General features: G+C 36.8%; 1 protein-coding gene across 3 annotated transcripts in view; it reads right to left on the bottom strand.

Annotated features, from left to right (window-relative positions):
- GABRB2 (gamma-aminobutyric acid type A receptor subunit beta2) overlaps nucleotides 1–26,721 on the bottom strand; it is a 145,352-nt gene that overhangs the window by 11,211 nt on the left and 107,420 nt on the right. For all 3 annotated transcript variants that reach the window (XM_068205663.1, XM_068205662.1, XM_068205664.1), the window contains 3 exons: nucleotides 16,341–16,478; nucleotides 15,014–15,166; nucleotides 11,575–11,819 (listed from right to left, as the gene is read on the bottom strand). In XM_068205663.1, coding sequence (XP_068061764.1) covers nucleotides 11,575–11,819; nucleotides 15,014–15,166; nucleotides 16,341–16,478 — 536 coding nt within the window. The remainder of the gene's footprint in view (nucleotides 1–11,574; nucleotides 11,820–15,013; nucleotides 15,167–16,340; nucleotides 16,479–26,721) is intronic.

Raw genomic sequence — 26,721 nt, 5'->3', positions numbered from 1 at the left:
ACTATCTATAGCAGAGTTTCCCACCTCTTAAAAGCTGAGGTTTGCTTGGAAAACCACTAACATTCCATTCCTGACTTCTCACAGGAGCTCTAGCAAGATCAGATGAAATTATGACGTGCACTTTATGTGTGATAGTGATCTTCCACCTCATCAGGAAGGTCTGACTTATGGAATGGGAACCACTGAGCTCTGGGGATAGCCCTGACTACACAGGCAATGTGTGGGAGGTAGATAGCTCTGTGTAAGCTGGGTTCACTCTGGATGAAAAAACAATGAATGATTTTCAAAGGGCACCTGCCTAAAGCTGTAGTGGTATTTTTGACTTAAGTCAGTCTGCTGAGATAAAGCTATAGAAATTTATAAGACACAAATGCCTAATATTTCAAAATATCCATATGTGGAACAATGTCTTTAACAATGCAACAAACACTGCATTTCCATTGTCTGTACAAAACTCATTTTACTGCCACTATTGCAGTTATTGTATATGAAACCATGCATTGTTATACACCTAAAATTTGGATCGGGGTGTAAAGAATGCAGTTACAGGACTGTAATGGGGTAGACTTATAATTTCAGATTGCTTCACATGGTTTCAAATCAGAAAATTCAGAAAAACTCTGCAAATTACAGAAGGATTTTCTTCAGGTTCTTGACCTTTCAAAGACTAAAAAGCTAAGCACACCCTGCCCCCACAAGAAACCTGTAAGAGTTAAAAAAAAAAAGAGGGTGAGGAAAAAATACAAGATCTGAAAATGGAGCTTTAACATTGCTCTAAATAATGGTAAATCAATTGTTAGACATCCATTTTTACTTTCTATGTGACTTGATCATTATCTTTAGTAATGCATCAATAACTTAGTTGCAAATATTGCAGGATTCTGGGAAATGGTTGAAAATATGACTTCCTGTTGGTATGCATTACTTAAACATGGGATTCTGTATTTAAGACACTGAAGAATGAGTGCCCAGATGAAATGTGAGAGACTAAAGCGTCTTTGCTTTGATGGCTTTTGAATAAAACCCATGAAATATAAACTTATTCAAACCTCTGCACAGAATCCAATAAGCTTGAAGTTTATATCAATGTCTTCTCAAATACAATTTTCAGCAACAATTTTTTACTACGCAGACATTTGGGAGGAAGCACAGGAAGGTGATTGGGAACAGAAGATTTCTGGGGTAGCAATTAACAATGGCTTAAATCCTACTGTTTCACAAAAACCAAGGTGTTGGGCAGTCCAGATTCTTAGTAATACTACTCTGATGAAATATGAAGTATACAATTAATTTTTGTGAAGATAATATAAATGAAGAATACATCTGCAAGAACTTGCATCTTAAGCTGCTCACTTCCATCTGTGACAAATAAAATCAAATTTTCATCAAGGCTTCATGGCAATCATAAGTCTCCCATTAGGGTGTCTTACAAAATACAATCTAGTAGATATATCTAGCATCAAAAATCTACTATAGAAACAGAGCAAAATTGGTTATATAAGAAAGTGTCATGAAAGAGAAAAAAATGCATTGAACAGATAATTATCACCACAACTGGCAAAATTTCTAGGGTATAATTTGGATATAGTTATGGTTTTGAAACATGAACTAGATGGTAAAAATAAGGTTGTTAAGTTGCTCCTCTAGAACAGCTTCTGTAAAATATACTAAAGGTGTCATTTTTCTTGTTTGAAGACAAATATAATGTGCAAAGAACTACACAGCACATCCTTGTCATGAGAGTGGGTGGACTGAATGGCAGTCTACCACTTTCATCCTTCTGACCATGATATACTCACTTGTCAACAGATTTAGGCTTGTGGTTTTGGGGAACACATAATTCTTGGGCCCAGGCCAAAGACAAACATGCTCAGAGGCAGCAAGAGGTCCAAGGATAAAACTCTGGAGAGAAACTGCAACTAATTCCACAAGAAGAAGAAAACTAAAATAATATTCCTGAGATCTTTCTATGGAAAAATCACTGAGAAGATTTTGTTATAAAGGAAAGAAAGATGAATTTCTAACATTTTATAATAAATGTCCAAATTAAAAAATATCCAGAAAAGTATTTAATATGATCAGTTCATTGCTGATTTAGAAGCCTGAAACAGAGACAGTTCCACAGCTATAGATACTACAAGGCTCAGAGGCCTAGTCCAGAAAATATTAAAATGAAAAGTCTTCTGCTTTAAAATTATGGGGAAAAAAAAACCCAAAGCCAACTAAATTAAAATGTTCCTCCATGATTTACTTCTACACTGATGGTGTGGATTTTGGGGAGAATCTAACATTTTGTCACTTATTTCAAAATGAGCAACAAGAATGAAGAAACTGTCTCACCAAGATATGGTTAGTAATTTAAAATCTGTTTCTGAGTAAATTTCTGCATATGCAAAATATATACCAATATTATGTATTATTTTAAAAAATTGTATTATACTTTAATTGTTTTTGTGTATGTATTAATTCTAGGGAAAATAAAAACTAGATTATAGTTTTCTTCATGATATGATGTCTTTTTGTGTCTGTACATTTCAATCAAACTTGAGTTCAGTTAGTTAAACATATTATACTTTGAATACTTATAAAATACATGGATAGAAAGCTGTCAAAAAAACCCATTACATGAAAAAAATCATATTGATTTAGGCTCTGTGACCTTTACTGTTGCATCCTTCAAGTCACAAGTGTTTCTGACAACCACATTACCAGAATGCAGAACTGGTTTTGAGAACATGAGCAAGGACAGGTATGTGGAGCTCTTTGCACACAGCTGTAAGATGCACTGAGTTTAGGGAGAAGTCTTGACAATTCTACATGGGGAAGAAAACTATATTAAAGTCTCTAAACACTTAAAAGAGGAATGGAGACATAAGAATGAAAAAGGACATAGAAACCATGTTGTAGTACAACCTTTTATCATTGCAGAAGTATTCTTTAAACTAGTTGCTAAGGAGTAAAAAAGATATATTCACATATAGACATACATTTTCTCTATATACGTATTTGAGCTTAGGCATAATCCTACCAACCTACCTACCTAATGTTTTCCTAAGTTACACAAAACTAACTCCTGGTGTCTTTCTTTCTTCATATGCAGAATTCTGGGAAAGCAGTAGAACCCAAAAGAATTTGTAACTAAGTGAATTTTCCAAGAAACATAGGTCTTTACAGGCCAGCTTGACTGTTTCACTAAATTTAACAGATGTGTAAGCAACACAAACCCTAACATGCTTTAAAAAATAAAAAAGTAAGTATTCAGTTTCTGTGTGTCTAAGTGGATACCCCTAAATGCATCCATTTAAATCTAAATAGATTGAGTCTTTAGAATTTGTTCTCATACATATAAAGAGACTGACAGTCACTGTAACAACATTATAATAATACTTTTACCACTTAGTGACATCCAAGTGTACATAATCCAGTGATCTCAAAATTCATGAGTACAACTAGGTTACCTTCTCTAGCACATACTACTTGCAGTTACAACTTATGTTTTGGATAGAAATTTGCCAGCTCCTGGCTGCTGAATTAAACCTTTGCAAACTCTTTAGAGCTGTTGTGTTTCAGGAAATCAATTCACCAAATTCCATACCAGACACACATTCTGGACTGCAGCTACATACATTTCTTCTACTTCACTGTACATAATTTGTCTTTTTTTGTGTCTTATTTCTTCACAACTTGATCTAATGACCTAAACTGAATTAAGAGATTCTTTTATGAACTAAAAATTGTGTTCTGCTCAGGGTCACAGGCTGTAGATGCAGTACAATGGCAAAGGGGAGAATGTGCTTTAAACAAGTGTACAGGCACTGGTCTTATATTAATTAAATATGGCATTCAAAGGAGTGCAACTGGAGAAAAAAAGCCTCATCCAGTTGACTTGACCTTTATTCAGATGTCATGTGGAATACCAACACAGATAGTGGAAAATCACCTTCTGACTGCTTCTGCAAAGTGCTGGGAGCTAAAACTGGAACCTCCTCAAATTTCACTCCTTTCCAAGCTCTGGTTTGATAAAACACGAAGAGGCTGGCCAGACACCCTGGGCACTGCTGACTGTTTCATATGCAAGTTGTTCCTTGAGAATGCATGAATGGAAATTTAGGAGAAAGGCTAAGCTTTTATAATCCATGCCTACTTTGTGACATGGACTTCAATAAACGGCTGTGTAAGGAATACGTTTTGATCCTGGATCAACAATCAGTCCTCATGCAGTGTTACCTGTACTGCAAACAAAATGAAAACTCTCCTTGGAGAGAAAGAGGATGAATTCTTTCACTGACATCTGGACAGTGGCAGCATTAGCTGCAGCAATACAGAGCAGTAAGAATTTGAGACCAGAATTTTAAGAGCTTCCTCTTGCCTTAGTGTTTTAATATCCTGTTCAGTTTATTAACTGAGTCTGTGCATAAAACCAGTTGAAAAATCCTCTTTTTACCAAAAGCTTTTACATCTTGTAAACATGTTATATATGCTTACTCATGTTTTATACCAGAAGTACCTCTAGTCCATAGGGTATAAACTGCCATTCTATGTAATAGGTACTGACTGGTTTTAGGTACCTTTGCAATAGTTTCTTCTCCCTGAAGATGCATTATATGATTTCTTCAGATAGAAATGAACAAATATTGCTATGAACTGAAAAGGCCAGCAGCAAGCCAGCAGTAAATCGGTGGGGAAATAAAGGCATTAGCCAAGCCTAATTGTTTTGGAGCATTGCTATGGAGCAAGGTCTATTATCTCGGGCCTACAGCCCTGCTAATGCATCTTCACACCACAGCCTGAAAATTGAAGAGAGTGACCTTGTCTGTTTGCAGTGCACTGAAAGCCATCACAAACTGCAAAAAGCCACAGGTACAGATCAGTGCATTCCCTTTGGCTCAGGTTAACACACTCCTTCATCTAATTCACCCCTCCTTTTCTAGAGGCATCTATTGATACAACAGATTAAAAAAAAATACAAGGCTCTTCCAGTTATTCTCTAGTAAAGTGGTAAAAAGAAGTTTGGAAGCTGTCATGGGAAATGTCAGGCAGCACACCAGCACCTGAACTGATGGTGCTGCCATCTCCAAGTGAGCTGCTGTAACAGAGGACATTTCTGGCACAATGGACTAGAAAGTTCTCAGTCTCCCTGCTCCTAGAGCACCTATACATTAGACAGTGAATCTGAAAGTGGGCATCTGAGGAAGGAGGATGCTGTGGGAGCCCCATTTCCTTCCTAGGTTACAAACTGCCAGCCCATCCTTAGCCTACCAGTTGCATAGTTGAAATAATTAAGTGTAATCACTTGTGAAACAGGTGATTGTAGGCTCTTCTTTCTCTCAAAGCTCTGATAATGCAATGGAGCTCTCTTAGAGTGAAAGATCTGAGGAAAACTACTTAACTAGTCCAGCAAAACTTGGTCAGACTCCTTTCCTTGGTCAAAATGATGTAGGAAAAAAATAGCAGCTGAGACAACTTGAAAGGGAAGAAAGTTACCAAGTGTTTCTGAGGGCACGTTAAGCTTCCATTTGTTGTTGGCTTGCTAACTCACCTCCTTTAGCAGCCCTGTGCTAATCCAGATATAACAACAATGGGCCAGGAGGGCAATGAATTGCAGATGCCTGTATTTGTTTAAACTTTCTTAGCTTCCTAAGCCCTTCATTAATTTTTTGAGAACACTTCCATGGTATTCAAATCTATTAAGATGTGTTTAAACTCATGATCATATTGACATTCCATGTTCTTGGTACCCAGATTTTGGATGGAAAAATGGCATTAGTCTGACAGTTTTCCTTGTTCATGATTCGCACTATGAGCAGCAATGCACTGTCCCTTTCAGGTATGCTGACTGAATACCTTATGTAATAGAAAGAGGTCTGAGTAAAGAATTACTCATTGTTTTAAAAATACACTCAGTATATTTAAAAAGGAACCTTATCTAAACATGCAGAGGTTAGCAATGTCACTTCACATTTATTTACAGAAAATGACTGAATAAATCTGCATAAACAATTTTACAAAGCATTGCATAATATGCTGACATTTTTCCCCTCTTTCCCAGAGGGAAATTGCTCTGTTACTGCTCACAATAGCAGAGTATGATTGCAAAATTAAAGGTAGTTTTATTTATGTAACTCATGTTATCGTGTACTTCAGGTATATTGCCTGTGCATTGGAGCATTCTCTGTGCTTTAAGCTAAGTTGGAAACATGTATGAAAGACTAGAAATGGAAGGAAGGTGCACCAAATCATTATGTGTTAATGCCTCTGTAAGGTTTGATATCTGAGTTGAAAAAAGGAAGTATCATATCCTGTTTGTAGGTAATATCCTGGTGAGACAACAATAGTGATGTTGAAGAAAAGACTGACCAGGACCTCCTTAAAGAGACAGATCCTAAAGAGTTCTTCCTTTAATAAGAGTCTTCCTCCCAATACTCACAACAAGTATCATCTCTGCTGCCTCTGATGCTATGGAAAAGGATGGCACAGAGCTGCTTTTCCATGGGAATCACCTCTTGTCAAACATACAGATGGCAAGAAGCACTTCTTTACAGAGGAAGAAGAGTCAGCCTTTCATTTACCATGGTCTTTAAAGTGCCAGTCCTGGTTTTACCCCTCTAATGCAGGTTTTCGGATCTATCCAGAATTACAAATAGAGATTTAATTGATATTGAAAAGCATTTTCACCCTACTTATGCCTCAAGAGTAGTCAATTAATGTACGTAGTAGTTTGGATCAAATGAGACAGATGAGCAAATGTAGAAAAACCAGCATTAGAATCCAATAGATGTAACAGCAGCTTATGCAGCTGATGTACAGGAAATTTAGTAACACAGGAGAACAAATGGAAAATATAGAACTTGGCAGGTGATCAGACAGCAAATGTCTAGAAGATATATCAGACTCATCACAATGGTCAGCATCATCAAGCCCATCTAAATCAGAGTTCCAAGATTGAAACATCCAAGGTAAAATTATTAGAAACTGCAAATTAAGAGTAAATTTAAAAAATAATAAAAAATAACTTGGCTCCTGCATTCTGGAAAAAATTTAACGAGCATAAGCCAGCTCTGAAAGAGCACCAATAAACCCATGATCTGAGCTGTCATAACAGAAAGGAAACTTATTAAAATGGCTGGGGGTCTGCCTAAGAAATTATTTGAAGTTGTACCAGGCTCTACACTGGAACTGTGGTTAGGCAAATCATCTTGGAGAGAAAACCAGACATCATAGGGAGAAAACCTGAAGAGTTATATGACAATAACTTGTTTCCCTCCCCTACCCCCCTTCTATCCCAAAATGAAGCATGAAAAAAAAATTACAATGAAAAGAAAAACAGGGTCATAGAGGATTCTAGACCAGATCTTTCTAGACCATTTGTATATAGCTACTGAATGAGAAGATATGATTTATGGATTTCAGTAAAGCCTTTGGTACATTATCTTAAAATAGAAGGGCTATCATGTCCCAGATGCATGTACAATTACCCACAGATATTGGGAAGCCAGAGGCTGGAATTTGGCCCTGTATTTTAATGTATCTGTTAATAATTTTGAAGAAGCACAGACAATATTGGCATGAAGATTCATGAAATGCAAAATACCAAAAGGATACTGATGACCATCAGCATTCTTAAATACAAAAGTTCATGGAATAAAAAGACATAACAACGGCTTAGAGTATATGACATTACGACATGCTAGGTTCTCAAGCAGAAATAGGTCACTCCAGTGTAACTATCCTTATGTACACTTGCAGTACTATGCCAATCAGAACAGAAGAGACTAAGAAACTTGAGACTACCAAGGCAAAAAAGGCATTTCAAGACATAAGATGAAAAACTTGAAAAGAGAAGTGAGGAAATTACGTGAATGATATCTCAAATAAATGAAGGATATCTGAGTAAGAAGAAAGGCAGTGATTTACCTACAAGCAACAATATGATTGTTTACAGAAAGAACAACTAATCTTGACAAGGCAAAATATGATGAGTTATACCGAAGGAACAAACTGCTAAATGCAGCTGAGAAGTTTCAAGAGTGAAATGATGATACTCACAGTTATTTTTATCTGAACTCACTGCAAAGAAAATCAAGCCAGTCCTATTTGATTTAACAAGTCTGTGGCAATGTATCTGCTGGCAACTGAGCCTGAATCTGCCATGAGTTTTATGTTCTTTAAATTTCTACATAATTTTATTACTCAGAATTCAGTATCCAAGAAGCAAATCAAGACACAATTCCTTCTCTACCTTTCCATTACTGCAAACAGGATCAACAGTCTTTGAAAATGGAGTATATCTTATGTGATGATTCAGACTAGATATATGGAAGAATTTTTTTTAAATGAGAGTGATGAAACAGCAGAAGAAATTGCTCAGAGAGGTGGTGCATGCCCCATCCCTGGAAACAGAGATCCATGGTCACATTGGATGGTGCCCTGAGCATCTAGCTGAGGATGGCCCTGCTCATTACAATGAGGTTGGAGTAGGTGACCTTTAAACATCCTTTCTGACTCAAACTATTCCATGATTAAAAAAAAAAAAAAGATAGAACAAACCTCAAAATACCAGATTTTGCATATGATAAGAATATGATATGAAATTAAAAGAAAGATTTGGCCACAGTTTCATCTGGAATAGCCCTGGGGAAGCTCTGCAGCCAGTCAAATGGAGTTCACTCAAATGGAAAAAACATGTGACTCAGGTGACAGGACACCTGAGTCACCAAATCTCCAAGAGATTGCAATGGATTCAGCAGATACCACGGCCATGGGAAAAAAGCTTCCATTGCACACTGTGTTGTAGGCTCCCTAGAATCTTCTGAATAACAGCAAGCAAAAATAGAGAGACTACCAGTGCCCGTATCCACACTGGAATCTGTCCATGGAAGAGAATTTAACAGCATAAAGGGAGCATGGATTAACTTCTTTGATTTTGCAAGCAGAGCTGTGGATGAGAAGACCAGTAAGCAGTTCTCCTCTCACCACCTTCTGTTGATTGCAAGTTGTATGAGATTGTTACCAAACAAGAGTGTTGGAATTGCAAGAAAACCATTACAGATTTTCTGATCTAAAAAGTATAAGCAACTGTACTCCAAACAGCAGTTCCAATAACTATTTATCCACCTCTTCTGCAGTGTCAATGCTGAATGCAGTAACAGAAGCTGTTTTGTGTAGAAGTTTTCATCCTCATGCTTAGGTTTCTTCCTCATGGTATCAGTCTTCTCTTGTCTAGTATCTGATTCTTATGAATTCATAATATTGCACATAGTGATTCAAGAGGAATCTTGTAATATTACAAAAGAACACTCATACCTTGTAAAATCAGTCCTTCACTATAGGAGCCTAGTTAAAGATGGAGTGTTTTGTGATCCCATTTCAAAACTATGTTGCTTTTTATGAAAAACTGTTTCTGAACTAATTTCAGCAGATCAGACCCCTTTTTGATTCTTATAAATGAAAATAATTACATAATATTTGTCTCCCTTTAATAGATAAAATATTCAGGCCCATTAAATATTAATATGCTTTTTTGCTGCTGGTCAAACAACACGAGCAGCTGTCAGCTCCTTTCCTTCTCCCCAGAGCAGCCTGTGCAGTAGGACAAGTTCTCTGATCCTCTCCTATTTGATTCCCTGTCTATTGCTTAAAGGACTGCAGACCTGATTACCAGATCAGAGTGGATCTGGATACCAGAGCAGGACTGCCATAGACTGTTAACCATGCTGGCCTAGAACATTAACTGAAAGGCTCACTATGAAAAAAAATAAAAATAATGTTGAACTGTTCTTTGTGTTCCACAATATACCTTGTGTCAATCCTGTAAGCTGGTAGAGTTCTGCAACAGTATTGAAATTAATTTACTCTGCCTAGTGAATTGGATTAACACAGCAATTTCAAATTCTTCTTCATGATCAGCAATTTGCCACTGGACTTTGGCTATTCTGTTACACAGCTGAAAAGTCTATCGTATGAACAAGAATGTTGAAAACACCACAAGTGAAGCAAAGTGTGCAAAACTATACCTCAGCTATTGGTGGCACTCTAACACCTATGGATCTTAAATTTCCACTGATGTTAGAGGAAAGACTTCAGGTAAATGCAGGTCTAGTCTTGCAAAATTAGTTACAGGGTAGTTTATAGCATTTTTAAAGTGAAATTTAATTTTAAAAAAGAAAAAAGACTTTAACAGTTAAACTCACAGATTTTTTTTATTGCTGAAAAATCCAGTAGAAATAAGAACATGTTCTTCATGAGCTTTATAATGTTAAAAGATAATATATGGTAACATAAGATAAAATTAAACTCATAATTTTGAGTATGCCTTCATTCATTAAAATATGTTTCGCTCCAATCAAAAAGAAAAAAAAATGGATGAGATATGAACCATGACCATATAACTCTCCTTTTAAAAAAACTATAAACTATAACCTATAAAATTATTTTGTGCTATCAATGTGTGATGGATTTTTGGAATAAAAAGTTCTTCTGTCTGCAGACCCACTATGTGTGTAAGAGGTTCTGAATAAACATTAGAAATTTCACTACTAGAGCTGTATGAAACTTAAGTCTCCAATTGACAAATAATCCCTTGTTTTTTTCTAATGTAGATTTCTTATTTTTTTAGATTCTGACTTTGATTTTTTTCTCCTGGGACTGTCCTGATGAATTACAACTCAAAGAGCTAGCCCTGACAAAAAAAAAAAAAAAAAAAAAAAAAAAAAAAAAAAAAAAAAAAATCCCACAACCCTCTAACCCTCTCACCTCCTCCAAACAAACCCCCAAACTCCCAAAGACAATTCAACCTTATTTAATTTTCCAACTTTGCATGTGTGTGAAAATTTATACATTTTAGACTGAGAATGTTTTTGCATTCAGCACAGATTTGCCACTGTGTGAAATTCATCCCAAAATGGCCAAAGTGATAAATTACAAGTGCTTTAGGATAAGTGCCCCATTTTCATTAAGCATAATGGATACTTTTCCCAGAACTGTGTATCTTGGCAAATACCTTTTCTGCCTCAATTCTCCATCCCTAGGGGGCCATTTTTAGATTCAAAATTAAGTACACAGCACATTGATGGTTTATATCTGAGAAGTTCCTCATTTAGTCAATAGTATCCTGGCCCATTAGACATTAAAAATATGCAAACTTCTCAAACTTTAAACACTTCTGTGGCAAATATTTCTTATCCAGCTCAACTGAAAGATTTATGAAAACAGGTTAAATTTAGTTATTAGTTCCAATATCCCATAGAGCTCTTACTAGAATATACAGCCATCATTTTGGATTTATTCCTTTGGAAACAGGTTGTACATATTCAAGTCTACATTCTAAGAAAACATCTCTCAGTAAAGCTTCACTGACTGCATGCTTTAGAAACAAGTCATTCAGCTTTCCAGGCTGGAGGGCAATATTCATTGCTGAGGTAGCTAAGTACACTGCTCTGCAGAGCTAAGACAAGGTCATCATAATTCCACTCCACTCATTTTCTACAAGAAATTACATTTTAAAGCACTGTCTGACAGAAGTGAGAGCCTGTCTTCCTGGGAAAATGCTAAAAATTTATCCCGATTACAGTTTACCTTATTGACATCCATTCGCAACTTCTCATTGTTGGCACTGGCAGCTTTTTCTGCTGCTTTCTTTTGACGCTGAGGTCCCCTGCCAAAGAAGATGTAGTTGACCAATGCATACTCCAGCAGAGCCATGAAAACGAAGACAAAACATCCCATAAGGTACATATCAATGGCTTTCACATATGGAATTTTGGGAAGAGTCTCTCGAAGATGGGTGTTAATCGTTGTCATTGTGAGCACAGTTGTGATTCCTGGAAAAAAGAATTGAGAAGTCTAGTGATTGAAATAATTTTAATTTACTTTCTAGAATAATATTTTATACTATTTAAAGGCTGTAGTTGAAAAATATTTTTATTTTCCCCCGGTTGCAAAAATATATCTCTAACCTCTGTCCATATTCATAGAATCCTAGAAAGGTTTGGGTTGGAAGGGATCTTCAAAACCATCTAGTACCATGGGCAGGGAACCTTCCACTAGACCAGGCTGCTCATAACACCATCCACCCTGGCCTTGAATGTTTCCAGGGATAGGGAAGCCCCAGCTTCAGGCAACATGATCCACTGTCTCACTACACTCACAGTGAAGAATTTCTTCCTAAGGTCTAATCTAAATCCATACGCTGTCAGTTTAAAGGCATTCCCCTCTGTCCCAAGTCCTTTGCCCTTTTAGGCTCTCAAAGGTGCTCTTAGGTCTCCCTGGAGCCTTCTCTGCTCCAGGCTGAAAAATTCCTACTCCCTTTCTTCATAGAGATTGGTGCTCCAGGCTCACAATTATCTTTGTGACATTTCTCCAGCCTGTTAAGGCTGCTCTGGATGGATCTCTTCCCTCCAGCATGTGGACAGCACCACACAGCTCAGTAACTTGCTGAGGATGTCCTCAATCCTATTGTCCATGTTGCTGACCAAGATGTTAAGCAGCCCAATCTCAACACAGACCCCTGAGGACACGTGTCACTTGTCTCCACTTGGACATCTAACTGTTGACTGCAACTATATAAGTGCAACCATCCAGCCAATTCCTTATCCACCAAGTGGTCCAGCCAACAAATCCATGACTCTTCAGTTTAGAGAGAAGGATCTCATGCATAACAGTGTCAGATGCTTTGCACAAGTCCAGGTAGATGACATCAGTTGCTCTTTCCTCATTCCACCAGTGCTGGGACCCTGCTGCAGATGGCCACAGACTCTCAGGCACAACTTGCCCTTAGTGAAGTCAAGCTGGCTCTCATCCATCACCTCCTTGGTTTCCATGTGCCTTAGCACAGTTTCCAGGAAGATCTGCTCCATGACCTTAACAGGCACCAATGTGTGAGGCTGACAGTTCTGTAGCTCCCCAAGTCTTCTTTATTTTTTCCCCTCTTAAAAAGGGGGCTTTTGCTTCCACTTTTCCAGTCAGTGAAACTTCACCAGACTGCCATGGCTTCTCAAACATGATGGGTAGAGTTTTAGCCAATTCATTTGCCAGTTCCCTCAGGCCCGGTGGATGCATCTCATCAGGTCCCATGGACTTTGTGCTTGGGATCCCCAGGTTCCTTGGAAGGTCTCCAACAAGATCCCTTAAGCAGGTGATTCTTCACTCTCCCAGTCCCAGCCTTTGACTTCTGCAACTTGGGCAATGTGTCTGGAGCACTTGTCCATGAGAGCAAGGCATTATAAAGGTGTTCAGCACCTCAGTCTTCTCCAGATCCTGGGTATCCAGGCCTCCTGTTTCCTTTCAGAGAGGACTCCCATTTTCCCTGATCATCTTTTAGCACTGATGTACCTATATAGAAGCTTTTCTTGTTGCCTTTGATGTCCCTGGACAGATTTAGTTCTGTCTTAGGGCTTTAGCTTACCTAACCTGATCCCTGGCTGCTCAGATTTTTTTGTGTGTTTCTCACAGGCTACCTGACCTTGCCACCACCCTCTGTCATTTTCCTTTTTGTGTTTGAATTTTTTCAGGAACATCTTGTTCAGTCCTTATCTTGGATTTGTATTTTTTGCATAGCATAAAAAACATTACACATGCAATAAATTGAGCTCAGTCAAGCAAACAGTAGTTGGATTCCATAAGTATATTTTTAACCAGCTAAACTGCAAACTTTCTGTAATGAGTCTCAGTTAAAAATTACAGGCTACAGTTGCTTTATCTTGCTTTCCTCTAGCATTTTCAGGATGTCTGCAGTCTCAAATTCTTAAGGCAAAATACTACACAGAAAGGTCTGGTAAAACTCAGACGTATTCTATAACATTAAAATGTCAAATTTTCAATGGCATCTTTTACGGGGCTTTATTTATTTTAGTTACACAAGAGTTGTACTGGCAGGAATCAGCCAGATCTTGACAAAATTTGGCAATAGAGATAGATACTTATTTTTGTAAAATGCTTCTTATCATGAGGGGACAGAATAAACAGATTCATACAGGACTAGTGACGAGATATACAAATACTCTAGAGATAATTAGGGAAGCAGTTTTGCTTTTGGTACGTAAGGTAACAGTAAGGAAAAAAATAATCAGACTCTTACAATCATTTAGGTTGGAAAACACCTTTAAGTTCATTGAATCCAATCTTTAAATCAGCACTGCCATGACCACCATGTCCCCAGGCACCAAATCTTCAAATCTTTTAAATCCCTTCGTGGATGGTAAACTCCACCACTTCCCAGAACAGCCTCTGCCAGGGCTGGAAACCTTTTTGGTGAAAAAAATTCCCCTAGGATCTAATCTAAACCTCCTCTGGCATAACCTGAGCCCGTTTCTTCTTGCCCTTTCACCTATTACTTGGCAGAAGAGCCCAACCCCCAGCTGGCTGCACACTCCTCTCAGGGAGTTTTAGGGAGCAAGAAGGTCCCCCCTGAGCCTCTTTTTCTCCAGGCTGAGCTGCCCCAGCTCCCTCAGCTGCTCCTCATCAGACCTGTGCTCCAGACCCTTCCCCAGCTCTGTTGCCCTTCTCTGGACACACTTCAGCCCCTCAATGTCTGTCTTGAAGTGAGGAGCCTGGAATTGGACACAGGATTTGAGGCACAGCCTTCTCCCTCAACATAAGGACAAGTGAGCTATACAGTCCTAGTAAAACTTTATTTAATTCCTGAAAGGAAAACCAATTTACGATCCTTAACACAATGCTGGACGCGTGCTCCGGACTGCTATGGGCAAAAGCAAGTGCATTCTTTTCAGAGAAAAAACAAGCAGCAAAAGAACAACAGAACATGTTGAGACAATTAGGCTAATTTTGATTACAATGATTATAAAGTTAGTTGATTCAGACATGAAATCACTTTAATTTTTATTTAAATTCTGATGTTTTAAATGCTGATTCAAATAATGCAAAGCTTAACAAGCCAGACATAAAAAGATCTAACACGTATATTTTTTATTTTCAAATCATGCACTATCCACTCAGCCAGAAGCTAGAAAAACCATTCAGCTAATGCACACTGCATGAGATGTGTAAAAATGCCTACCTAAAGCAACTCTTGCAGCTGAAGCATCATAATTAATCCAGAAGGAAACCCAGGACAGGATAGTGATCAGAATAGAAGGCATGTAGGTCTGCAGAATGAAGTAACCAATGTTTCTCTTAAGTTTAAAGCTGAGAGACAGCCTTGGGTAGGCACCTAAAAGAGAATATTTGGTATGGCCATAATTTATTTGTATAATGCCTGAAAACATTTTTTTCCATCATTTTTATTTTTTCATTCAACATAGAGCATACTCAGAGCTGAAAGATCCAGGATATTCAGCTGCAGAATTTCTAGCAAGAATTGGGATTAAATAATCTTTTATGCTAAGGGTACAAAGATGCTCTAGTTGCTTATCTTCTGGTAATCATAGCATTCAACAATCAGCAGCCAAAATACACATCAGAGCAACAAAGCACAAAAATTCCTCTTCCCCAACAAACTGTCATATGCCAGCTTCAACGTGACCGTTATCCTAAACTTTTCTCCAAGAAATGCAACACTCCTATTTTGTCACTGGACACCAGAAATATTGTAGTGTATGAAACATTTGTTAATATGGGTGCCTAGAAATCATTCTTCAAGTCCCATTTCTGCTTGATTTTGAAGAATTTGGGATGTAAAATCCTTCTATAGTCCCTCCAAAGATGATTTCTACCCATATCTGGAAAGTGACTTTTGAAGATAATTTTTTAACACACCTAATGGGTTTCTCAAGTAGGTAGAAAACATCTCCTAGTAACAGTCCAATCCAACTCTTGCCTCTCTTGAACAATTTAATATCACTGAAATATGTTGGGTTTTTATTATTATTATTTTTATTTCATAAAATGCAATCTGATTTTTGGCTCCTTCTCAGAAAGCATCTTTTCAGGCTTCAGAAAGTCATACACTTGCTAGAATTGGCTAAAGTGGAAATCCTGGAACAAGCATTTTAAAGATTTTATATTGAAGAGAAAATAATTAGTCTAATACATCCTTAACTTGGCAAAAGGAACATCTAAAAATACAGAGAAAAAGGTTCCTAAATATCCTACATGCTGGGTTGGGTTTATGGCACAGAGGGGTATAAGTGACTTAATCAGTTTTCATAGGTAAACAGAAAATACAGCTCATTTGATGAGCCTTAACATGACACATTACAAATGTTAATGAATAGTGCCTTATACACTATGGAAGCTGTAACAAAAACTTCTGCTTTCCAAATTCACAGCTGCTGCTCTATTTTATTCCTGTTCCCAAAAGTTTTGCTCCTCAACTGCACACTGAGAATTAATCCAGTTTTAGAAGTCTTTAAAAGAATTCCCCTTTTAAGCTACCCTCTACAAACCTGTAGAGAAAACAACATTCTTGGTGATAAGCTTGTAGTCTACAATGGAGAACTGTGGCAGTTCGATCTTTGTCACTCCTGTGACTGCATTATCACCCCCACGCCAGTAAAATTCAATGTCATCTGTTGTATAGCCATCTATAAAAACAGGAATAAATAAGTGAGATACATGTCTCTTCCGACATCATGGGGAAAAGTTCATTAACTCAAAACATATAAAATATATTTCTAAAATTAAGCCATTTACAAACACACAGACACAGGTCATTCCAAATATAACTTCAAAAGGCTACTCTAGGTGCATTTTAATATTTGTTGGCTTTGTGTTGTGTGTGTTTTTTTTTTTTTTTTTTTTTTTTTTTTTTTTTTTTTTAAGATATATTACATGAATGTATTAACAAAAGCAGAGCTTTAAAACCAAATTAGGACTACACACATCCCATCTCCAGATAGCAACTGTACATCAGCTTATGGTAACTTCTGATCCTGAGGCTGGATAAAACAGCACAAGTTTACTGTAATTTCTGTCCTTGAGCTGAAACATCAGCACTCACAATGTTTAGTTTTTAGTTGTAAAACAGCATAATTCTTTTTCTAAAATGGCTTGAATGCAGTAATAGACAGCAACATTCATTGAGGCTTGTAACAGGCCTCATAGGAAGCAACTATAGCAGATGCAACACCCATCAGTGGCAAAAAAACACCCACAAGAAATCAACCAAAGAAAAATAAAATTCCCACCACCCAACAAAACACCCCAGAACCCAGCACATGTTCACACAGTCATAAAACATATCTATGAGAAGGGAATCTGGGTTCCCAAATGGCACCTGAGCCAAGTTCCATGCTCCAGAGTTGGTGTACAGAAATGATCGTGAGACATCAGAAATAAATCTATTGCAAAACCAGGAAATACAATTTTCATTAATGTTTCATTATGCATTAATCTAAACCTTTTTGTCACTGAAATTAAAACACAGAATAATGATCATGACTGTTTTGCAAATTAAGATAATAAATACATAAACACCTTAAGTCCTCATCTACAGACAAAGGACAAGATTGTACACAAAATACCATTTTAGAATGCTCAAATACCACTGAATTTCAAGGAATAATGTATAGAATCTGTAAAATTGCTCATTGAAATGTGCATCATTAATTTTTGATAATTCAAGTAGAGTCCAGCTGTACAGCATTAGCAGAAGGCAAGCAAGTTTGAAGACATGAACCAAATAATCTGTAAAAATATTGAAGCAACTATAAAAATCTAATACACACAATTATTAAAAGTATTTTGGTAGATACATTCGTATAGTATGTTGATAGCAATTCCAGAGTTTTTGATAAGCGACTCTTACTGTCCTCATTACAAGTCTGTCTTCAGAAAAGAGGCAGACAGCTTACTTATCTTTTCCTGCCTAGCAACTTCATATTTGTCAAGTCTTTGTCTAGGCTTTCAGAGAGAGAAAGAAAATAAAGTCGAAAATAAAATAAAGATGAATAATTATATTGGCTGACATTGAGATGTAAAAGCAACTTACTGCACCTCATGTTAAGAAAAATATAAAAGAACACCCTTAGAGAGTTTAAAAAGGTTGATATTACTTTTTTGAGAGTATCTTTGTGATATGGTCAAGTTTTGCTGATATTCTGACATCAACCCTGCCCTCCAATGGCAAGTTCCAGATTCTAATACTATTTACTGAACTTGGATTAATCAAAGTAATATGTTTAATTCTGAGGTAACTAAACTGTTAAACGTCACAGCTAATAAATAAGTATTTTATTTTATTTCTGAAAAAAACAAATGCTAAAATGCTAAAATAAAGTTTTGGCAGGGAAAAATCCCACTTTTCTATGTAAGAGAAATTGTTTATAAAAAGCCCAAATGACTTTTTATTTGGTTGTATTTCTTAAAATAACTGTTAGAAGCAGTTTTTTGCTGAACTGCCTATGAACAGTTTAGCCTAGAGCTGTCTAATCATACCAAGGCTCACTCAAGAGAACTCCAGGGTTTACATTCCAGCTGACTGCCAAATGCTTCAACATTACCCTCTACCAGGAAGATGTGGTTCAGCTTCTCCTTGGATTCTCACAGCCTTAACACAAAGCAAACAATGACAACTACTTTGGAGACAGGAATCCTTGGAAACTCCCTCCCCAAAGCTCAAACTGAAGATTCCAAACTCTGCAGCTCTGGGTGGCTTTGGGGAGAACTGAGCAGAATTCTCTGCTGCTGAAGGGTCTTACATTGGACAAATGATAGCCTGAGACAGACCTAGAATGACAGGACCCCTTAATAAAGAGAATTTCAGGAAGTCTCTTTAAGCTTTCATTAAAATACTTCTCTTTCCAAAAAGGATAAATTATCCTGTTCATTTCAGAGTGTGGAGAAGGAGAGCAAAGAATATTACAGTCATCTGCACATGAATGCTCTTGTGTACTGACAAAGTACCCAAAGATAATTGGATATAAGTCTAATATCTGCAAAACATCTGCCAAAAGAGAGAATGGGCCTATTCATGTCCCTAGTGGATGTTTTACAGTAAAGTCCAATTACTGGTGGCTATAATAAACTCCTTCTGCAGGTATCTGGGAATCAAAACAACTCTACTTACAAGTTAAAATTATTTAAAAATCAACCAATTTCAAGTAGTAATAAGCAGTCTAGAAAAAACAATCTGTAGCTCTTGACAAGAAAAAACAAGAATTAATAGAGTCAGTTTAATATTTCTAAATTATGAGACACCACGTGTTGGTAAAGCAGAAAGGAAAGCATACTAAACCCAAAAATGTTCCAAGTAATCTTTGCAAGAATATGAGTTTAGCACAGAACACGATTTGATTTAGACTGTAAATAACTGTTGGTTTAGTATATATTAAATTGCATGTAGCTCTCCTGCCAGCAGAGAGCATCTGATTGATTGCTTTTCCCTCAATCATTTATATATCATCATCAGCACGATTTATTTCACGTTCAGAAAGTTCAATTTCTCATTTCTGTCATGCATCACACACTGGCAGTCACCCAAATCAATACATTGTCCTGGTAATATGGCACCAATCCTGAGAGAAGCAAAACATTCTCGACTCCCATTAACAGGGACAGGGAGTTTATCATCCTGTATGCATTGAGGGATGACAGATGACGAAGCACTGTAGAGGAAAAACAAACAACTAATAGAACATAAAATAAAACCCCCTTCACACAGAAACTATAGAAGCACCAATTTTTTCCCAGCCTATTCAAGACAAGTCCAAAGTAGGAAATTCTAATACAAACAACCTAAAATGAAACATTACTGACTGAAAACGAAAATATTTAGACACAAGACAATTATTAGAAACACCATACAACGGCAGAAAAGATTTTTCTGGAAATCTCAGGATTTATCAGGATTCACTGCCTCACAATGCTGCAGTTTATACATGACAGCCAGGAGATATTTTACATGTGTAGGAATTCAAGTGCTCCACATTACTGACACTATGGCAGCACCTGGAGACTGAAGGTAGGGCAGCTGCTGATTTTTTTTCTGGGGGGGGAGAGGAGGGAGAGGGAAATGACAAACATGCAAAACAGTGAAAATGTTCCTAAAAGAAAGGGAGGATTCTGAGGCCATGCCCTAAGCTCTCTGTTCTGAACCATCAGCAATTTGTGTGAGCTTGGGCAGTACATGCACACACCCTGCATCGCCTCTGAGCAAAGGAGAACCACCTCAGCCCTGACTAGGAGACACAGGAGACAAAAGCATCCTGTTGGCAGCTGTCTGAATTCCACCTCCAGCTGCTAAAGCTTATCCAAACAACTGCTCCTCAAGTTACAACCTGTACCTGTGATTCTGAGCATTGAGAGCATGCAATTATAATGAAGCACTGCTCAGCTACTCCAAAATTTTTGCTGAGCAGGTCTGGAGATTTGGGGAAAGCTAGGAGCACAGCCCTCACCTTTGATCACCTGAGCTATTTGTCTTTTGCTCACCAATAAAAAAAGAGATGAGAACTCAGTCTACAGCAGATTCTGGACTTAAAGACTATTACAAAGGAACCATTTACAAGATGAACAGCATATACCTGGTGGAGAATAAGAGTTGCATTATACACATGGCATTTTTGGGGGGAAAAAAAATCACAAATGTACATTACTATATACAAAAACCTATGGCCTCATAAGTAGGGAATGAATAACAAGCTATTTAATTTCTCCTGCTGCTATCAAGTGGATTTTTTTTGCCTAGACACTCACTATATGGTAGCTTCCCAAAATAAAATGGAGAGAACTCATATATGATATCTATACCCAAGTGAATGTTTTGATTACAACTATACAAGATATTGTTAGCTAGCAATCATAATACATTAATTTATATAAATGTAGGTCATAGACTCAGAGTAATTGAAGAACTTGACATCTACAGGCCCTTTAAAATGAGATGAACGCTATAAAGAAATATTAAGTCATTAATCCTGTTTGTATAACAGTGTAGAGTATCTTTAGTAGCAATATCTATGCATTTCATTTATTTTTAAAAATAGAACCACTACTCCCTCCTTTATCAAGATTTTCTTCAGCAGTTTTGCATTTACAGAGTAAATAGCAAAATTAGTTATAAAATTGTAAATAACATGCAAACATATTTTGAAATTCTGAAACCTTTCAGATCTCTCAAACTTGTTTCACTGCATCACTTCAGCCTCCACTTATTCATTCAAAAACATAGCCAGGAAGAGTAAGTCAGAAGTGTTTGAATTTGCAGAGATGCTTAAAGCTGAGGAGAACACAAGACATGAGGTGCTGAAACCAGCAGGGTGATACAAGGGTGAGTGGGAAAAGCAGAGTTTGTGTGCCAGAGCAATTGGAAAAAGTACATAATACTTGTTTCTTTCTCCTCTTTCTCATCCCCTCTAAGTTCTGTCTTCCTGCATAAAATATTACAATTCCTGCATAAAATATTAAAATTCTTCTTACATTCCACTTCAAAGGCTTTTTCCCCTAAGGCTCTGAGGATTTGGATACAAAAAGGATGTACAATTTTTTGACTGCAGTGAAATTCAATTGATTTTTTAGATTAAATTGGCAATATTCTCAATAAACAATCATCTTCAAGTTGTACAAATGGCTCCTTACTGGCGAGAGTAGGGTAGGTCAAAGAAAGAGACAAATGCAATGCTGTAATTACTATATACAGCTACTTAAACAAAGTAAATGTCTTTTGATGAACAAATGAAATAATAAAATTGATTCCAGGCCTTAGAGTGGGATTTCCATGATATTAGCAGAATCAAGTTTAATTTTTATGCAGATACTTCAAGCTGATTCTTACAGGAAGCCTGGTAACTTACAGAATAGGTATCCTGATGGAACACCTTATTTTTTTTTCCCCTAATGATTTCACTGAAAATCTTTAATACTTTAAAGAACCTCCTGCAAAATGCTTTCATAAATATATTTCCACTGCTACAATATTTCTAGAAAAGAAAGAGAGCTCAGAATCAGATAGGGAGAACTGTATCAATGCAATAATATCCAAAACCTTTTATCTCCTGGAACACAGCAATTTCTCACAATCTTTTTGCTTCTACAAGTTCAGTTACTCCCACCACTATGAAGGATCTAAAAAGTTGTTGCATTCAACACTGTGGAGATCCTGCAAGCCTAGGAGCTCCTCATGCAGCAGAGACAAGAGCCTGTGGAGCAGAATGTGCCTGGAGAAAGGAAGGTCATGGTGGCTGAGTGGCACAGAGAGGGTGCCACAGCCTCAGAGCCAGCTCCTTCTGGGGCTCCAGGGAGAACTGGGCACCCTCTGGGTACCTTGGAGCACAGACCTCTCCCACTTCCTGCACGCAAGGATGCTCTTCATCTTTTTCCTTCTGGTTTCCATCATCCTTTTGTCCTGCAGACCAAGTGCCATGCTTATGCATTAAATGTATCCCAAAACACAATAAAGTACAACATATCTGGCTTAGTTTTATTTATTTAAATGGCTAAAGTCCAGGGATTTCCATCACTGTGGAAACTATGTATCTGATTTCTGTAGGAAAACAAACAGCTTTAGATAATGTTTTATATAGTACACAGAAACATCCTATCCCCCATTTCTACCACAGTTTGTATGCCCTAACCCACTTACTTCATTTAGCAGATGACCTTTTCTGAGGATAAGGTTGACAGCATTATGTCAGCACGTTGATTAAGTCTGGATCATCTTGAAGGTTATTTCAGTGTAGCATGGGTGACATTAAGCAAATATGTCAGGAAATCATGGGTGGCAACAGTTGTCAATATAAAGTTAGAGCTAAACATATTTCTCACATTCACTACTACTAAAATTATGGAGAAAAAAGCCCTTTAAATTTAAAAAACCAGATTAGTATACATTAGACTTGTTCAGTCAAGTTTATTATTTCCTTATTACACCTACCACAGAAAAAAAGGAGTTCTGGAACACACAAGTAACTGCATGAGACACGACAAATCTGTCCTAGACATAAAAGATGGCGGGAAGCTTAGTTTCATTTGCAATTAAAAGTAGACTATAGTAGAAAACTGCAAAACTCAATATTAAGAAACCCAATATAATGAACTATTTTCTTAAATCTCAATTTTATTGTCAGCAACACAGAAAAAAACAAGAATTTTACTTTCACTTCTCAGTAGATCTTCAAAGATGCAATAGGAAATTGCAATATGCAACGATGAAGATGATACCAATCATTGCTGAGGAAAGCAACATTTAGGCAGAAATAAATTTCTATTGAAATGTGAACTGATGTAAATAGGATAAAAATGAATACATGAATACTTAAGTGATCTATTTCAATGCCATTAAATCACAAAATGAACAGAACTCAAGTGAAAATAACCATTGAGAAAAGACAAGTACAATCAGGTATAGGCAATTATAGGCAGGCTTTTTTTCCCAGAACTATCAACAGAGTGAAAATATAAATTATTTCCTATGTTTAAAGACTGAATATTTTACTACACAATTCATAGCTATTTTCTTCCACATTCAAATCAATTTTAAAAAAGTCAAAATTAAATTTAAAAAAAATACCTTAAATATCACCCAGGCATCAAAAATTGCTTACAGGAAAACAAATGTTTACCCTAGTTCACAAGATTTAATCTCAATCAGAGACAAAGCACATGTCCCAGAAAGCTGAACTGGGAGATCTACATGGAAGAGAGAACTCAGAGTGCCCAGAGCTTACTCAAGGTCTGCTTGAACCTTCTGCCACACCCAAACCCTCCAGTTTAAAGAGCATGGTAGTGAAGTGCACATACTTTAATGAACATGGCTAAAAATGTTCAACTGAACAAGTCAGTAAATGAATAATGCCTGTCATATATTAACTGGATCATTTTATGAAATCCATAAATTTGCATAGGTAATCTCATCAACCCCACAATCAAATATGAAAACTCTTTTGTGTTTTTAAACGAGGGATATGCATAAGTAATGATCCAAATAGGAAGTACTGTGTGCTTTTGGCATAATATTGAATAGCCAACATGGGTGCAGAAGGAACAATTTTTGATACTTTGATGCACAGATATACACATCCACTAAATTTTTCAACTATATTCTGAAAAGATATTTTTGAAGATTGATGGAAATCTCTTAATCCTCAACTCTTTGTATAAAACTAAACACTGTTTCTGTTCTTTGAAAAGAATTATTAGCAACTGTCTTCTACTTTTCAAAAGCCATATTTCAGAACTTTTATAGTAAAATGTACATCCATAGTGAGTGGGTGTAAACGACAAATAATTTTCTCTTCTCTTCTCTCCTTTCAGTAAGGACAAGGATCATGTAGGGAAACCAAATACTTATATTTGCACCCTACCATCACTGCAGCCTGTACTTCATAATTTGAGCTGATTCCTATACTCTTATCTCATTTGACTACATTAAATAATTTATGCATAGGAAAATTGCTGTCCAAAACAATTATATGTAATCTGGAAATTATGAAGGCCATTGAATATTGTTCTCTATTAGACAAACAAATCTCAAAATTTGCTTATTTCAGAGAAGACTTCATGAAAAGACTGTGTATGCTGTTTCTCTCTCATCTGATTTAAGAATTGTCTTTTTGAAACTGGAAATAGAAATGAGGGGTATATCCAAACAAATGAATCAGCAAAGCATCATCTGCACAAGCTCAATTTTTAATACCTTAGATATGTAAGACCAAATGTTCTAAGTTTCCTGCAACCCACTACCAGCCTACATTTTGAATGCTGATGTACATTAAAAAAAAAAGAGGAAAAATGAACAACATCTGGCAACCTTAACCTTATTTATAAAATTGCATTAATACTCCACTCTGCTTAATTATTCCATAGCTGTATTAAAAATACAAGGCCACGAGGAAAAAAATGCAATTTGTAGAAGAAAGCCCTTCTGTTTGTGGCTGTGCCATTTTTTTTCCAATTTAGAAAAACATTTATTCATTATGATGTGCTAGCTTGCAATGAAGTGTGAGGTAATATTCTGAAATATTATTCCATCTTTGCCTGAAGGACATCACAGTATCTAAACTACTTCTACTTTTAGGTAAAAATCTAGTTATGAAGGTTTAGGAACATTGGTCTCATAGACTGTCCAGCAGGAACATGCTAAAACCTGCTATTGCCAAGAGTGAAATATTCATTAGAATGTAAAAATGCCCAAAGATTTTTACACATATAGAATAATGGTTGGGTTTGGACACTTAACTGAACCTGCAGAAATTAATTTTCTTTTAGTAATGAGCAAGATATAATTAATGCTCCTTCTAAAGTCATCCACATGTATAGATTTGGGAACTTTTTCTTTTCTATCTGGATAAGTCTTCTGTCAAGTTTTTCAAGGATAATTACATCTACCTTTGATGTGGAGAACTATTTATACAGTACCATGTGAATGAAGTTTATAGGAACTTTAATTATAGACCATGATATTGTTAGAACTACATCATTATTTTCTAAAAATTGCAATAGTCCTGTAACATTTCTATGTCCTTCACACAGCTTGGTTGGTATCAGAAACCACATCGCTGCCTCCTCAAAATATTTTAGTGGGAGCTGTGTGCCTCAAGGCTCAGAGGACTTTCCTGCAGGAAACTCTGTTGTGACACCTCTATCAGAAAGACAGCACAGGTTTGTTGGCAGGATCCCAGCTACTTTCTGAGGATGCTGAAAGAGGCCAGAATAAATTCTTTTGACATCCATCCCTCCAGCTTTTAGAAATGGCATACAGAGAAAAGTTATTTGGTGGGTCACAAGATGCTAATGGTTCTGGATGGGTGTGCACAAGGTAGCAGGAATTGGAAGTGTTTTAACAGGAGATGGGCACAAGGCCAAAGGAGGATGAAAGCTACTTCAGCACTCTGCATTTACCTGGCACGGGAGACTAACCCTTAGAGCCTCAAACACACCATTCAGCAGCTACTTCCATAAATCCATGGCAGATGCAACCTCATCCCACATTTTTTTCACTAGGAAAATTCACTTGCCCTAGTCAAGTTTAAAGTTTTGGCTTTTATGTACCAAAAAGCTGCATTAAATCCTTCTCTATAGGTAATATACTGTTTCACTCAGTATCTGGTGTTCTCCTCTGATCTGCATTTATGTACCATACTAGGTACATACTAGGTTTCATTACCACATTTCAGAAGTTTCTAAGTTCACAAAATTGTCTCTAACTTTTCTAACACTCACTTTTCTTCTGAGCTGCAGCTCCAGGCATTGCTGGAGGCTATGCCTATTTCATGAAGTAGATGTGACTGAGACAAGATAATGCCAACCTTTAAAGGGACTTTTCCCTGCAAGCACATTTTAACACACTGTTGACTTTTATTCTGTTTTCCTCTAGCTCTAGTATTGTAACTGTGTCAATATGCAAATATGTATTACATAAGGTTGTCTCTTGGGCTGGAAAAACAGGATATCTGCATATAAATGTTCATTAAGAAGAATCCAGTACAATATTTTAACATACATAAAAGGAAATCAGCCTCAAATACAAAAATTAAAGAACTACAACTTTTTGCTGAGAGCCCCATGTGGACTGCACCTCTCTCGTGCCTTTGAAATAAACACCATTCTTCAGAAAAAACGAAGAGAAAAACACATGAATAATACAATAATGTATAATAAACCATGCAGCAATGGAATATGTTATAAGTAGTGCTTCATAATCACTATACTTTCCTGACAACTGCACAGAATCATTCTTGAAGGAGTTATGAGTCAAATTCACCTCCACACTACCAAAAAAAAAAAAAAGAAAAAACAACACCAAAACACCAGTGTAACTATTTTCAAATAAACCTACAGTATTCCATACCTGTGCCTGTCTGTTTCTTATTTAAACTGCCTTTTCCCTCA

This window comes from Anomalospiza imberbis, chromosome 15, assembly GCF_031753505.1.
Source record: "Anomalospiza imberbis isolate Cuckoo-Finch-1a 21T00152 chromosome 15, ASM3175350v1, whole genome shotgun sequence".
NCBI lineage: Eukaryota > Metazoa > Chordata > Aves > Passeriformes > Viduidae > Anomalospiza > Anomalospiza imberbis.
The sequence above is the reverse complement of the archived record's forward strand: the minus strand, read 5'-3'. Positions and strand labels throughout refer to the sequence as shown.